General features: G+C 37.9%; 1 protein-coding gene across 1 annotated transcript in view; it reads left to right on the top strand.

The window, feature by feature from the left end:
• Window positions 1–15,517, top strand: part of Spef2 (sperm flagellar and cilia associated 2) — a 148,734-nt gene that overhangs the window by 123,915 nt on the left and 9,302 nt on the right. Inside the window, exons 30-33 of the mRNA XM_090332052.1 lie at window positions 248–354; window positions 1,328–1,510; window positions 7,207–7,299; window positions 10,602–10,781. Of these exons, the coding sequence (XP_090188178.1) occupies window positions 248–354; window positions 1,328–1,510; window positions 7,207–7,299; window positions 10,602–10,781 (563 nt within the window). The remainder of the gene's footprint in view (window positions 1–247; window positions 355–1,327; window positions 1,511–7,206; window positions 7,300–10,601; window positions 10,782–15,517) is intronic.

The raw sequence follows: 15,517 nt of genomic DNA, 5'->3' as shown, positions 1-15,517 counted from the left end.
GAGTAAAAGTTCAAAAAAGATTCTAAACTAAGAAGTTTGTCATTCCAGAGTTCTGCTCAATGTGGAATAAACTATTGCAAAGTCAAAGAAAACATTTGATGAGGGTGGAAAATACTATCAGGAAACTATGGTTATTATGTTTGCAAAATATCTTCTGTTTCTCAAAAATTTTCAGAAAATAGATGATGCATTTATCTTTTTAGCCAAAGATAAACCTCATTACATAAGTAATTTCATTCTGTTTTAGGCACAATAGGAAATAAAGCATTTACTGACATTCTGCTTGATTTGGTGACCATGAATCTAGGAACAAACAACTTCCCTAGTAGCTGGATGCACCTCACCCAACTTGAGGTAAGCTTCCATTTCTTTTTTGGGTTTCAAAACTTTTAATATTCTTATTCAATCAGTGAATCTGTACCACTAAAATGATTAGTACTTTCACCATGTTTGTTTATACAATAGAAAATTAATGCAATTTGAATAAATGAGTGAACCTGAAACGAAGACATAATATGCACATGTTCAACATTTGAGAAGTGTTGATAGTCAGTTAAAAACACACAGACTGTGAGGTACAACAGTGAGTATGCATTTACTAGTGTATGATGAGGCTATCCTAACTAGTAATAGTATATGATTCTGAGAGGCCTTGTTTTTCATGGCCTGTTTCTTATAAATGTCTCCGAAGCAGATGCTGGTGACTCAGTCCTATAATCCTGGCTATTCAGGAGGCTGAGAGCTGAGGATTGTAGTTCAAAGCCAGCAAACCAAGCCATGAGACTCTTCTCTCCAATTAATTAGCAAGAAGCTGGAAGTAGAGGTATGGCAGAAAGCCAGGAGCAGACAGAGAAGGTGAGATAAAGATCCAAGCCCCAGAAAGAAAGAAAAAAAATCTCAGAAAACAAAATGGTTAAAGAGCACTTCTAGGGCTGTTGCAAGCCTGTAGCCCCAGGCAAAGCAACATGGGTGATGAGGATAGGAGACTGGCTGTGATCCTAGGCAAGTCTAGGCAAAGTTTGCAGGAGACCTAATCTGAGAAACAGACTCAAAAGGAAGAGCCTCTGTCTGGTACAGCAATGTCCCATCCCTACTCTGTTGAAGAGATACAGTCCATTGCAGCCCCAAGTATAAATTGGACATACAGCAATAAGCAAAACCCATGGGTGTCAAGGAAAGACGGGTGTTCCGGATCGGTTGCTCGAAAAGGGAGGGGAAATGAACAGATTGGTAACTGGCTGCATTTTTGTGTCTGAGTGGGCATGGCCTCAAGGTAGAGTCTTACAAATATTCCAGTGACATTTTCTGTTGTTTCTTCTTCTTCTAGTTGCAGGAAATAACGTCTTTGTTAACAGTGAACTTTGAGTTCGTGGACTGGCGGAAATTCCTGTTGGTGGCCGCGATGCCCTGGCCCATGCCTTTGGAACAGGAGCTCCTGGAGACCTTGCAGAAATTCAAGGCTGTAGATAAGGCGCAGTTGGGCACCATCACTTTTGAGCAGTACATACAGGTTGATACCAGACCTAGTGGAGCAGTAATGCTAAGAGACTTTTGACCTAGGGAGAGGTTTACCCACAGATGTCACATCATGGAGCTTCAGAAGAGGGCAGTGTTTCCTCCTCAGAAGCCCAGATGCTGCCATACAGAGTCCCAGGCCCAGCAGGAGTTTGGCTCCCAGGGGAAAAGCATGAGGGAGGGGGAGGATCAAAGCTTTTGCTCTGTACATTAAAATCATCTTCAGAGATTCCTATAGCACAGTTCAATAACCACTTGTCCAGTGGTAAAGAACACAATGAAAGGAGAGACTCCCCCCCACACACTTTGGCATTAGATGCTTTTGACATATTGCATTTGAAATGTCTGTGGGATACATAAACAGAAATGTCCAATCTGGTAGGACAGATGGAGAGGGATTGCAAAGCACCCTCAGGGAGCTGGTTGTGAAGTTATAAATGGAAAAGATGACCCAAAGAATGTGATGGATGATCCAGTAACTTAATATTTGAACATTTAACTTGGCAGATGTATCTGCATGTGGACTTCTGCTAGAATAGTTGTGGCAGAAAATGGAGTAAAATAAAGCAGATTGGAAATGGCTCAGATGAGGAATAGCTTATTAGGATGATTGATGCATGGATGGATGGATAGATGACAGACAGACAGACAGATAGGTAGCAGACATTTTTGTATGAGACATATTGAATTTTTTTAAACATTCAAGTAATAAAGAGTGAGAATAAATGTGTATGCCTAATACGGGCCTGCATTATTAATTTTTTATCCACTAATTGAATCAGTCACCATTTTTACATAACTGTTCAATGGCAGAAGAGGCAAGTATTCATAAAGTATTAATTTTGAAGCAAAACATTAGCTTCTAGTGTCAGTATCTTACATGTCTCTCACTAGTGAAACTTCAAATCTTTTCCTGATTCTCTGTATTTCCTAACAGGTGAAATTGTTAAGGTAGTTCTGAGGTTATCATGCTCACTAACTGTAGTCAAAGAAAAGATCCTTCATGGCTAATCAGGACTTATATCTGGCTAACTGGGTTCTAAAATATTTTATTTCACAAGCCGGGCAACTGTCCTGGACTTAAGTTTTTGTTAGGATGAATTTGTTTGAAGATGAAAATTAGAATAAAATTTAAGTTCTTACAGAGACTTAAAAAAAGTAGACCTTTATGAAAACCTTCATTGTTTACAATAAATGAATCCAGATATAAGAAAGCAACACTAAATATCAAATGGAACATCTTTTACACAAACATGAAAAGAATGAAGAATTTGTAGTAAAGTGCTTAGCTCAAAGCAGAAAGCTCCTTCAAAGAAAGTTAGATGCTGTATTTAGTAGAAACTCAGAAGTGTTTACTTGAACACTGTATCTGGGGGGACAGTAGACTATTTTTGGATGTTTCTTGTTAGTCTCAGGATGCTAATACCATTTGGAGAAGTATGCAGACCTTTTTGAGTGTAGATTCTCAACTCTCATTAGCTCACACATACAAAATATCTCATGAAAACAAATTAATAGCAGCTTCAGGAGAAAAATTTTATAGTATCTACTGAAAATTCCATGTGTTAGTAAATGTAGCTGCATTTGGTGAAACAAAATCTTCTGGAGAAAAGGGCTATCTATGCGCTTTCCATTTTGCCTTTGTTTTCTATTTAATGATTGTAAGTTCACCGCAAAAACTACTTAGAAATATGCTAACTTATCCAATTTGAAAATGGACAGGCATACAGCATATGAAATTATTCAGGTATTATTCAGGTCTGCCTTGGCTAAGCAATGAACATCAAGATCTGTTTGTCCCTTGTTCCTGGCTTTGAAACTTCTTGCCTAGATAGAGTTGTACACATGAATACTTTGATTTTGAAATATTGCTTCATTTTCTTTTTTCTTAATACATTTTATTATTATAAGAATTTGTACACAGGAGTTGCAATTTGACAAAGGATCTATAATACATCTTGATCCATGTCATCACTGTAAGCATTCTCACCCATCCATTTCCTAGCAACCCCTTCTCTCATTCTTCTTAGTTTTGTAGGATGGACCTTGAACCCTTGCCTGCATTCCTCCCCTTCTCCTCTTCATTCTACACTTTTCCTTCTGACCTCAATCCACCCCCTTTTTAGTGCTACTTCATGTTGTGTTATTCTGCTGAATTTTTACTTTGGCTTTCTAATACTCAGACTATTTGAGATTTCCCTGGAATCTACCATATTTCAGTTAATGCATTTGTATACACCCAGCATATTCACTTTTGAGTCTGTAAGCTAAATCTAGCTTCCAAATATAAAGGAAAACATGGATGCTTTGTCTCTCTGGGCCTGACTTATTTTGCTTAACACCATTTTTTTCCAAGTACTGATTCATTTTCTAACAGAATGAATGTTACTATAGTCTCATTGAGTCAGCTGTTCTATGATCCAAAGAGTATAGCAATTCATCTCCAAGAAAAATTAAAGATCCTAAAATTGTTGATCATGTTTTAGCCAGAAAGTACAAAGAATATTTTCATATTTTAAAGAGAAATCATTTAATAATCCAGTAAGGTAGTATATAGGCAACTAAACATAGATTCACAATTTAAGCCCATTACTACATAGAGTCATAGGTAACATTTCAGATTTCTAAAATTTTTATGGATGATCTTTAAGAAAACATTTATCTTTCTAATATGACCTTTTTGAATGAAGTATTTCTCTAATTTATAAATATCACATATTTTTGGAAATACAAATGTATTCTCAGTTTAAGAATCAGAGGAAATTCCAGAACTTTAAAATAATTGGATATAGAAATGATGGTTGAAAATGGCCATAAAGGGTAAGAATGTTATTTTTGTTTTTTTGAAATCTAATTTCTTTTAACATTCCATCTTTATCACTGCTTCTGGCAATTGATTAGTGTGTTCCTTAGTGAGTTTTTCTTTGTTTTCTCTTCTTGCAGTTTGTTGAATTCATGGTTTGGCAGTTTTTGTCAAAACTGGACATTTGGGGGATTATATTTTCAAATACATTTTTGTACCTCTACACCTCAAATCCTAGTTTTATGTTGATTAGACAAGTTAGCTTACTAGAAGAGATCTATTTATTAAACAAGTTGCCCTATACATCAACGCTTGATCTGTATTTTTCCCAATCCGTTCATGTTGTATTCATCTCAATAACTGTTTTCAATTTTATTTGTATTTTTCTTTGCAGACTTTCCTAATATTAATAACCTAACATCCAATGAATTTCATCTCAAATTATATAGTTTATATAACTCTACATATTTAAGTTGGAACCTTTTAAATCTTCTCTTTTCTTAGCATGTCCATGATTTTCTATATCTCCTGAAATATTCTTAGAATTGCTGTTCTAAAGAGCTGATGTATATGAGGAATATCTATTTTAACATTTTCATCTGTTCAGTCTACTATTTGCCTAATTTCTGTGTTAGTGTCTTACCTGTATATGGGTCATATTTTCTTTTTGTCAGTGCTTTTCTTTCAATGTCTAGTAATTTTATACTAGACTTTTGAGCTTTCTTTTGTTGCATACCCAACTTTTATTGTTTACCTTAGGACTTGTCCAACATGTGGTATTACGTAGAATCAGTTTTATCCTTTCAAATTTGCATCAAAAATTATGAAGGTGATTCCAGAGCACTCTTTATAGTTCTAATTTACTCCTCTGCAAAAGTGGTACTCAAATTCCTGTGCACTAAGAGTCCATCAGTTAGTCCCTTGAATTATTGAGCATGCTATTTACCATAGCGTCTTTCTCCAACCTCTGGTATTCCCCGCCTATACCTACACAGGTTGGATCTCAGTCAAGATGTGAGGAAATTTTCTCAGGTACATTTCCCTGTCTGTGAGCTGCTCTAACACTCTGTCCAGTGAATTCTAGCCACCTTGACCTCCAACCCTGAAATCTGACTCAGCAAGATTGCCATGCCTTAGATGTTCTTTCTGGCAGCAGAGGTGGGAGCACAGGTAGGATTTCTCCTTTTCCTGCTAGTTCTCAGGAATAACTACCTTGTTTTACCTCTTGTTCCATACCTAGAAAATTCTCTTTCATGCATTCACTTTTCTTGATATTTAAGGAATTAGGATTATCTGCCTTTTATTAGTCAAGTCTAGAAGCATTTGCCTTTTCTAAATGCCTCACCTCTCCAGCCTCAGAAAAGCCATGGGCAAGCATTGTCTTCTGCTCGATGAAAAAAACTCTTCCTTTCAAAACTTGAACTCAGTCTGGACATTAAAATTCTTCTGTTTTGGGCTGGGAGTTTGGCCTAGTGGTAGAGTGCTTGTCTAGCATGCACGAAATACATGGCTCGATTCCACCTATATAGAAAAAGCCAGAAGTTGTGCTGTGGCTCAAGTGGTAGAGCTCTAGTCCTGAGAAATCCCAAGGATAGTGCTCAGGCCCTGAGCACAAGCCCAGGACTGGCAAAAGAAAATCTTCTGTTTCTTACAAGTTTCCAAGAAGATTGCATCTCCTTAACTCAAAGTAAAAACAGTCCATTATTTTACAGGCCATGTGGTACTGTCTTAGCAATCATTCAAAGTTCATTTTATTCTTGGAAGGAAGGGGGAAAATGAAAGGAAGAAAAGAAGGAAGAAAATCACAGAGCATGGGCCTGAGTTAACCTAGTTGATCTGGTAATTCTTGTAAGAATGCTATGCTAAGGATAGGCTGCCACTCTGGAACATGATGAGGAGCAAAATAATTCTGTATATTAAGTGCTTAACAGGCATAAGAATTAAGCTTCATAAGATATGTGCTCGCAAATTAAATTGCAATTCAGAGGAGATATCAAAGACGGCCTCTTTGAGGAAAGTTGATCTCAGCTGAATCTGAAAAGACATGTAGGCTTTTCTGGGTAGAATGGAGTCACTGAGGATATAATGAGGATCTAAAGGATAATATAAAAAATATGACAGTAGAAAATGGTTCTGAATAGAGCATGGATGATAGGACAACATTATAGTTTCAGAAAACCAATGCCGGAAAATATAAGGAAATATAATATTATGTAAGGAAAAGCTGAAACAGATAAGGAAGAGACTAGACTGACACCAGCTTGATGTTACTAAGTGGCCCAGAACTACTGAGAAGGAAATAAAGGGTGAAGATGGTAGGGCCATTGAATCAAGATTTGGTGATTGATGTCATACTAAAAGAGGGAGGAATCGCATTATAAAAGAAGCCAGTGAGTGAGATCTTGAGTCAACCAGAAATGTGATCAAGATTTCCTAACAGGAACAGTACACACTAGTTCTGCATGAGGTTCCAAGATAGACAGGACACGTGGAGTGTGTCCTGTTATAGGAGCACGGGTTTATGTAGCCAATGTTTGGTTAGTCAGAGTTATGGTCTCCAAGCTTAATCACATGTCCCAACAGTTAAAATATAGCTAGCATTCCTAGCATAAGTGTTTTTATTTATAACTCCTATGCAGATACTAGAGTATTAATTCCTCACGCACCTTATCAGATGTATCTAAGTTAAAATGCAAGAATGGATTTAAAAGAAAGTCCATAAATGCAATTCCTGGTACTTTATCCGGTACCCTCATGGGATCTGTACACTACTGAGAAGACCACTGTTCTAGAGCTTGGAAAATATTAGTTCTGTTTCTGATCTTGAGAAGAACTGTTATGACTTAGAATAAAACTTTAATGATTTTCATTTTTGTGTGTATATGTAGGCTGGACTGTGGTTTACAGGAGAGGAATATGTAAAGATTCCAGAAAATCCTCTTGAACCCCTACCATTTAATAGACAAGAACATCTCATAGAGGTAATTTCCAAGCTCTTTAAAACATTTTCTTTTAGGTTCTTAAACTTGGGGAAATTTGTCTAAACTCCACTCATCCTTTCATTCCTTTGCTATCTACCCAAAGCTGGGACTTTAGTACTCACTAATGAGGGAGCATAGAAAAGTTCTTGGGACATACATTTGGGACCAAAATTTTAGACAAACTCTTATTATTAACCATGTGATTTTGTCATGTTATTGGTCTCTCCACAGTGCACTTTTTGAATAAGAAAAGATATTATTTGGCAGCTTTGTCTCTAAATAAACCTTCAGTTCTCAAAGCTTAGGAGATGTTTCTGTCATTTAATCAGTGTTAGTACATTTCTTCTACCCAATTTTCCTACAATTTTTGTCAGACACAGCAAATTTACATCCACTATTGCCTGAAAGGCTATTACTGTCTATAACATTCCCAATAATAGCATTATTATTAATTTTACTCCCAAAGGCCATCACAGAAAGTAGTATTTTAGAATATTAAAATGCCACTCTTTCATATATATGTTTATACCAGAAAATATACCATAACCACATTTTGCCAACCTAAGCGAAGACCTGATTTGTAGATTGTATATTGACTGTTCAATTTATAGCCAAGCATTAGATCACAATTGCAAAGCAAAATTGAACACAACTCCAGTTATAAACTTAAAATGAACAATTCCCTTCAACTTGACTAGTAATTTTTTAGCACTTCTGCTTGATGCTAACAAGAGTGAAGGTGAATGAAAGAGGCCATAAAATTGCTGGAAAATTATGAGAGATGAGATGGGCAGGTACAGGTATATTGTTCATTGCTGTTTTAAAAATGAAATTGGAGGACCAACATCAATTCTGATAAAGCTTTTAGAAGACAGTCTCTGATTGATTTTGCCAATAACATAAATATGTCCTTCAGTACTTGAAAAGAACCTGACAGCTTGAATTTCATTCCAGGTAAAGGTACTTTCTTATGAAGCTAAAGGTTTCCAAGCCTGTATATTGAAGGTAGTTCACTGAGCAGTTAAACAGGAGAGGATCTTTTGATGCAAACCTGATTCTGGAAATTAAATGGAGGGAAGGGAAAGAGTCAGAGGCAGAGACAAGATTCTGGAGCCTGGGGGAAGTGTGTTTACATGGAGCTAAAGATAGCTGAAGCAGATATGTGTGTGTGAATGTGTGATATGCATGGGACACAAAAGATGAAGACTGCTGCCTCCTTCCAAGGCCCAGTACTGAATTCACAGAGATTCATAAACCTCTTTAAATGGAATAAAAGCACAGAATGCCCTGTGTTTCCGGCTATGTGGTGGTTGTCGTGTCTCTATATACCTGGTTTGGGTTAGTCAGCTTAGTCAGTGAAATACCTGATACAGATTACACATGAAGTCTAGAAACGCCTTTCTTAGCTCATGATTCTGAAACTTCAAGGGCAAAATTGAACCATCCCATGAGATTGGGCAGCAGCACATCACTGTGAAAATGTGTCAAAGAGTGAGTGGTCATATTTCAAGGCAGGAAAAGGGAGAGACAGAAAGACAAGAAGATAGAAAGAAAAAAATAGAGGACACAGAGTTCTCAGTTCTCTTGGGACCATGTTCCAATGATCTGAGGACCTCTCTCATCCCTTAAGATCCCATAGTAGCGATAAGTGTTACACACACCACCTCCTGCCCACAAGCTTTCTCCTTTGGAGGACACTCATCCAAACCGCAGTAGTTAATTAGCCAACTAGTAGCTAGCCATGGTAAGTATGCATGACCAGAAGGCAGTTTATGTTCATATGCTTTTTTAAAAAAGTGTGAAAACTTTACTTATTTGTCTGTAATAAGAATTAGAAAAGTCAAGAGAGAGGCAATAACTGCATTAAGGAAGAATTCTGCAGCTTAGTAACTCTAAACTCTGCTCTAGTTCAGCCATGCTCTAGCATGGAAACTTGAATACATTTCTTCCTCCCCCAGAGATTCATCAGCCCCCCTTTAAAACATTTATTGTAAAGATGATGAACATGGAGGTTTCCGTTACATAAGTAAGGTAATGAGCACATTTCTTCTTTTTGAGTACATTTCTTTTTAGACACCGTTACCCCCTCCTGCATCTTCTCCCCCTTACCACTCCCTACTCCCCTTCCAAGATTATAAAATTCATTTCCAACATAGTCTATTGATATTGTTGTTACATAGTTCATCCTTTTTCCTGTTGCTCCTGTGATCCCCTTTTCTTTCTTATGGATCACATAAACATATACACAGACAAAGGGTACAGAAAACTATAATAGAAAGAAAAACAGAAATAGTGCATACAAGACACAGTAAAAACCTCTTATTTCCAATTCTTAGAGTTTATTTTGATAGACTTCATTGTATGGTCCAATGCATGTAGCAACTGAGTTATTGTGATCCCTTGCTAAGAATAGCATAGATATATTCTAGTGTAGCATAGATATACCTAGTTATTACAAATGAGGGAAACCATGCAACCATGCAACATTACTTTGGGCCTGGCTTGATTCAATTAATATAATTTTTCCAGGTCTTTCCATGTCATTATAAATAGGGTTGTAGTCCCTTCATAAGAGGGTATGGACTATACTTTAGGGCCACATTCAGTTACCCTGTGACCTGCTTTGTCAAAAGTGCCTATGCGCCACCTCCTGCATAGCTCTAACAGATGGGCCATAACCACAGAGTTAGGGCTTGACTGACCTCAGAAATGTACTGGGTAGAAGGTCAAGCTGCAGTCACACTGTCTGCTGACAGTGACAGTACATTTCTTGTGACCAGTGAGGCTCAGCCAGCTGTGTTCCTGGCTTCCAGCTGTTCATATCAATAGCATCAAAAATAGGTGTCCCAAGGTTCAATAAATCCTCAGGGTTTTTCTTCCAAAAAGTGCTTTAATTGTCATACAGAGATCCACAAGCACTGTCTTGTTCTCTTTTCTACAATATCTGTTCGCATGACATCTTTTCATTCCTTCAATATAGTTCAGCCCAGGCCCTGGGCTTGAAATATGAACTAATGAATCCCATATATTTATCTTTCCACAAATTTCTCTTTCAAATAATACCTGTTACCCATAATCGACATCTCAAATTCACTGTCCAGAGCAGGGTACCTTAACTCCTCTTTACCCATCTTCACTGAAATTTAGAATTTAGAATCCTACTTTATCTGTGTGTTTATTTAGCATATGCTTCAATTAATATTACTCATTCTCTCATGACTTTGTTAATTTAACCCTCGGATAAGATTATTTCCAAAGCTTCTCTGCTAATTATTAGAGTGAATTTCTTTTTTGTGTAACAGTTCTTCTTCCGACTGTTTGCTGACTATGAGAAAGACCCACCCCAGCTGGACTACACTCAGATGTTGTTGTACTTTGCATGCCACCCGGACTCTGTGGAAGGGGTCTACAGGGCCCTCAGTGTGGCTGTGGGAACCCATGTCTTCCGACAATTTGAAACTCCTCTGATGATTGCAGAAAAGGTAAGGAAAATCCAGAAATGCACAAATCTAGAGCTAGGAACAGGAGGAAAGAAGAAGCAAAGCTCCTGTCACTGAGTCTGGTTGTTTCCTTTTTTGCTCTTGTCTTATGTGTCCCAGGTGCCAGTACTGGATCTTCAACAAAGACTTATCCCAACAGCATTAAGAACGGGCTGGCAAATTCAAACGCATGCTTTGTTTTGGTAGGAAAAGCCTACTCGGTTTCTTGGTAGAATCAAAGTTGGGTATAAAAAGGTCAGGGTTTTGTTTTTCATGAAGTGCTGAGTCTGAAAAATGAAAAGGAAGCGGGTATTGACCAGTCTGTCTTAGTTTGTAGAAACTGTATTCCAAACAAGCTTATGATTTCAGCATTTATCTGTTTATGTTTAGTCTTTGTACAAAGAAGTTGCGATTTAACAAAATAGTTTATGAATACACTGCATCTTGATCAATGTGGTTTTTTTAGAGTACTTCAGGCCAAACTCCACGACCTAAAATCTGAGAAGGAACTTTGCCTCACCTGCCTCCAAAGACAAGGAAGCTTAGTAGCTAACTAAAATGCCACCATACCTTCTCCTCTGAGATTTCTGAGAAATAGTCAGTTATGAAATAGACACAACTATTTCAGATGGAAAGCCCCCAGACAGAGCAGAGTGAGCTATGAGTCCATTACAGATTCTATAATTGGCTTAACTACAGCATTCCCTTTTCAAGAAAGGGACAAACTATGAGAAATAGGAGGCTCCTGGGCATTCATGCTAGGAAAGGGAGAGATTCTTTAGACATGAACCTAAATTTTGTCTCTGAACACATGGACAACAGGAATAATTTTTCCCTTGAAGAAGGGCTAGAATAAGGGCAATAGATGCTTATAGAAGATAATATCTGGATCTTGCATGCAGTGGGCTATAGCTACTGATTCAACACAAAATTGAAAAACAAATTCCAACAGAGTATTAACAGCAAGGATCCCATTTGTTTTCTTAAACAGATAGAGTGTAGTTTACATTGTCCCCAAATATGTAAGGAGTTAGGTAGGGTCTACATCCCTGGAGATGGCATTGCTTCTTTCTTGATGGTCCCATGCCATCCCTCCTGTGCATTGGGGATCTATGACTTGAGTCTGAGAGAGGACACAGAAGTCCCACAATTCCCTTGGAGTGAATGTCATTAATGACCTGGGATTTCTCTCTAAGGCCTCATCTCTTAAAAGTCCCAATTCTCAAAATAGCTGTCCTTAGGGAAAACCTTCCCTGAAGTCAGACGATGTCAAATACTACCCCCTCCCCGACTTTCCATCTTTGCTGTGATTTCCTGAAGTGCACTGAGCTTCCTCACAGGATGATGACTTGATGACTTCTTCCCTATCAGCTCTAGACTCAGCCTCCTATGAAGAGGAGGTTTGAAGGAGCAGCCTTCCATCTCACTCTGCCTCCCTCAATTTAGGACAAAGCCTGTCACCACGCTCAGGGAGCTCAGTGGCTCAATGAGCCCATTCATTCACTTTATAAATTGTACTCTTTCTGTGCCCCTTAAATCTTTGAGAGGGACAGAAGAAGACGAATTGATTTTCCTGAAAGCCTATCATGTAGTTGTCCCATCTATGCCAAAACATATCATTTTCCCAGTATGAAGGGAACTAAGAATAAAGAGCAGATAAGCACTGGACCTTGCCAATCACAAGAGGCCCTTATGCCTTTTCCCTTGGCCATTGCTACCCGAGGTAGCATTTATCACAGCTCAAAGTGTGGAGACTCCCCATTTCCCAGGGCCACAGGTATCCATTATGAATTCCAAATTAATCTTCCCCTAATGACACTGATTCATAACTCATCTAGCCCTCAGTTATATCAGAACTTCTCTGCTAGATTGAACACTATCTTATGAAAATTTCAATGTTTCTATAAATATGTATTAAGTATTGAGACCACTCACCTTGGGGAAATATCATTGAACAAAAATGTAGACTGTATAGAATAATGAAAATACAAATTATTTAAAGCTGGAGTTGGGGTAGGGAGGAATACAGCACCTATGGGGAGTTGCTGTGTTCACCAGTGTTGAGCCATAAAGAGAATTGTAGAGACATGGAGAGACTGATCAGAGACAGCCCTAGAGAATTCTGTGAGGGACCATTTTAAGACAGGACAGCACTTGGTTATCTCATATTGGTATAGTATCTCACTTTGTTATCTGATATATTGAATTTATTTGTATTTGGATATTTGAAATTTGATAGGGAAGGGGGGAAAACCAAGACAGGTGGGGGGTGGGGGGAAGGGAAATGGGTACCAAGACATGTGAAAGGGTATCAATGTATGTGAATTAATGCACCTTCTATCTGGCAAATATCATGTAACCCTTTTACTAATTACAATAAAAAAAATTTTAAAAAAAGACAGGACAGCAATAGCTGCATAAGTCTTAACATGGGTTTGGGCCTTGTGTCTTCCAAGGAACAGAGTTAGCCAGCAAAAATGTAGAAAGGATAGGATGTGAGTGATAGTAGAGAGGGAGAAGAGAGAGAGAAAGGACTTGGGTTACCATGGAGATCTAAGCTTAACTCTGCCCTAAACAAGATGAAAAGTCCTTGGAAAAGCTAAATTAAACCACTTCAGGATCTCTGTGCTCCATTGAGAACATACCGAGCAAGGAAGGAAGCTAAGGAGAGAAGTAGTCATTAATACAGTTTGTTTATCCATTGAATTTTGCTGATCTTTTAGTTCAGTTTAGTTGAAGACAGCCTCTTCAACAAGTGGTGCTGGCAGAACTGGTTAGGCACCTGCAGAAAACTAAAGTTGGATCCTTCTTTGTCACCTTGCACTAGAATTAACTCCAAATGGATCAAAGAGCTGGAGGTAAAAGCTGACACACTGAAAACTTTACAGGAAGGAATAGGAGATACACTAGGCCTCCTTGGCACAGGTCGCAACTTTCTTAATAAGGACCAAGAATCACAACAAATCAGAGAAAGGCTGGATAAGTGGGACTGCATTAAACTGCAGAGATTTTGTATGGCAAAGGACATAGCTAGTAAACTAATCAGGAAGCCTACAGAGTGGGAGAAGATCTTCACCAACCAAACAACAGACAAAGGCCTCATATCTAAAATATATCAACAACTCAAAAAATTGAATCACTCCAAAACTAACCTCCAAAGTAACAACCATCCCATTAAAAAATGGGCCAAAGACTTAAAGAGAGTCTTCTCTGAAGAAGAAACAAAAATGGCCTATAGACACATAAAGAAATGCTCAACATCTCTGGTCATAAAAGAAATGCAAATCAAAACAACTTTAAGATTCCACCTCAGTCCAGTTAGAATGGCCAGGATCAGGAAAACGAATAACAACAGATGCTGGAGGGGATGTGGCCAGGAGGGATCACTACTACACTGTTGGTGGGAGTGCAAACTCGTTCAACCACTATGGAAAGCAGTGTGGCAGTGCCTCAAAAGGCTAAACATAGAACTCCCCTATGACCCAGCAATTCCACTACTTGGCATTTACCCAACCATCCAGAAACAAGGACATACTAAATCCATTAGCACAACAATGTTCATTGCAGCACTATTCACCATAGCAAAGATATGGAACCAACCTAGATGTCCCTCAGTTGATGAGTGGATCAACAAGTTGTAGTATTTGTACACAATTGTATTCTATGCTGCTGTCAGGAAGAATGACATTGCCCCATTTGTTAGGAAATGGAAAGACTTAGAAAAAATCATATTAAGTGAAGTAAGCCAGATTCAAAGGAACTTAGGCTCAGTGGTTTCCCTCATTTGTCATAATCAGTAGAAACCTTGGGCTCTACTAGCAGAGATTTGCAATAGAGCAAAATCTTGATACGTAAGGCCATATAATGTGAAGCTAATTGAAAGGACCTCCAGGATATTGAAACAAAAGCCATATAATGAATGATTGTTGTCCTTAATGTACTATGTTGTCTCTCATCTCCCTTGCTGTCCCTTGGTTATCTCATATTGGTATAGTATCTCACTTTGTCATCTGATATATTGAATTTATTTGTATTTGGATATTTGAAATTTGATAGGGAAGGGGGGAAAACCAAGACGGGGGGGGTGTGGGGGGGGAGGGAAATGGGTACCAAGACATGTGAAAGGGTATCAATGTATGTGAATTAATGCACCTTCTATCTGGCAAATATCGTGTAACCCTTTTACTAATTACAATAAAAAATGCTTAAAAAATGGAGTTTATATGCCCACATTTTTAGAATAATACATTTTCTATTGTACTGAAAGAATTAAAAAATACTCTTGGATTTTTATTCAAGATCAATTCATGGATTTATAGTAAGTCAAAGTGTTCAAATATTTTCTAGGTTTTCATAACCTAAGAAATTATCTCAGCAGCAATTTATTCTTCACCATATGCAAAATGTATCTGAATTCATGCTGTTAGCCAAGAATAATAGGAATTGCTGGTGAATCTGAAAAAAATAATTTACCATAAGTTCAATCTATTCAAATTCAAATCCTTTCAAAAATCTGTATTCATGTCCTCTTGAGCAGTTTTCTATCACTGGCAATGCAGTACATAGAAGGGCTTGTGGGAAAAATAATAAGTCTCCACTGACATTGACTATAAGTGCTAAAAAGGCAGTTGGTCTAAGATTTTGGTATTGCAATTCCAAATGCAGCTAGCACATTGCCTTCTCGATTTTGTTTGGGTTGTGTTGGGCACTAGCATTGCATTGCATTAATTAGTGATTTC

This window comes from Megascapheus bottae, chromosome 4 (genome assembly GCF_031878675.1).
Source record: "Megascapheus bottae isolate mThoBot1 chromosome 4, mThoBot2.hap1, whole genome shotgun sequence".
Lineage (NCBI taxonomy): Eukaryota > Metazoa > Chordata > Mammalia > Rodentia > Geomyidae > Megascapheus > Megascapheus bottae.
The sequence above is the reverse complement of the archived record's forward strand: the minus strand, read 5'-3'. Positions and strand labels throughout refer to the sequence as shown.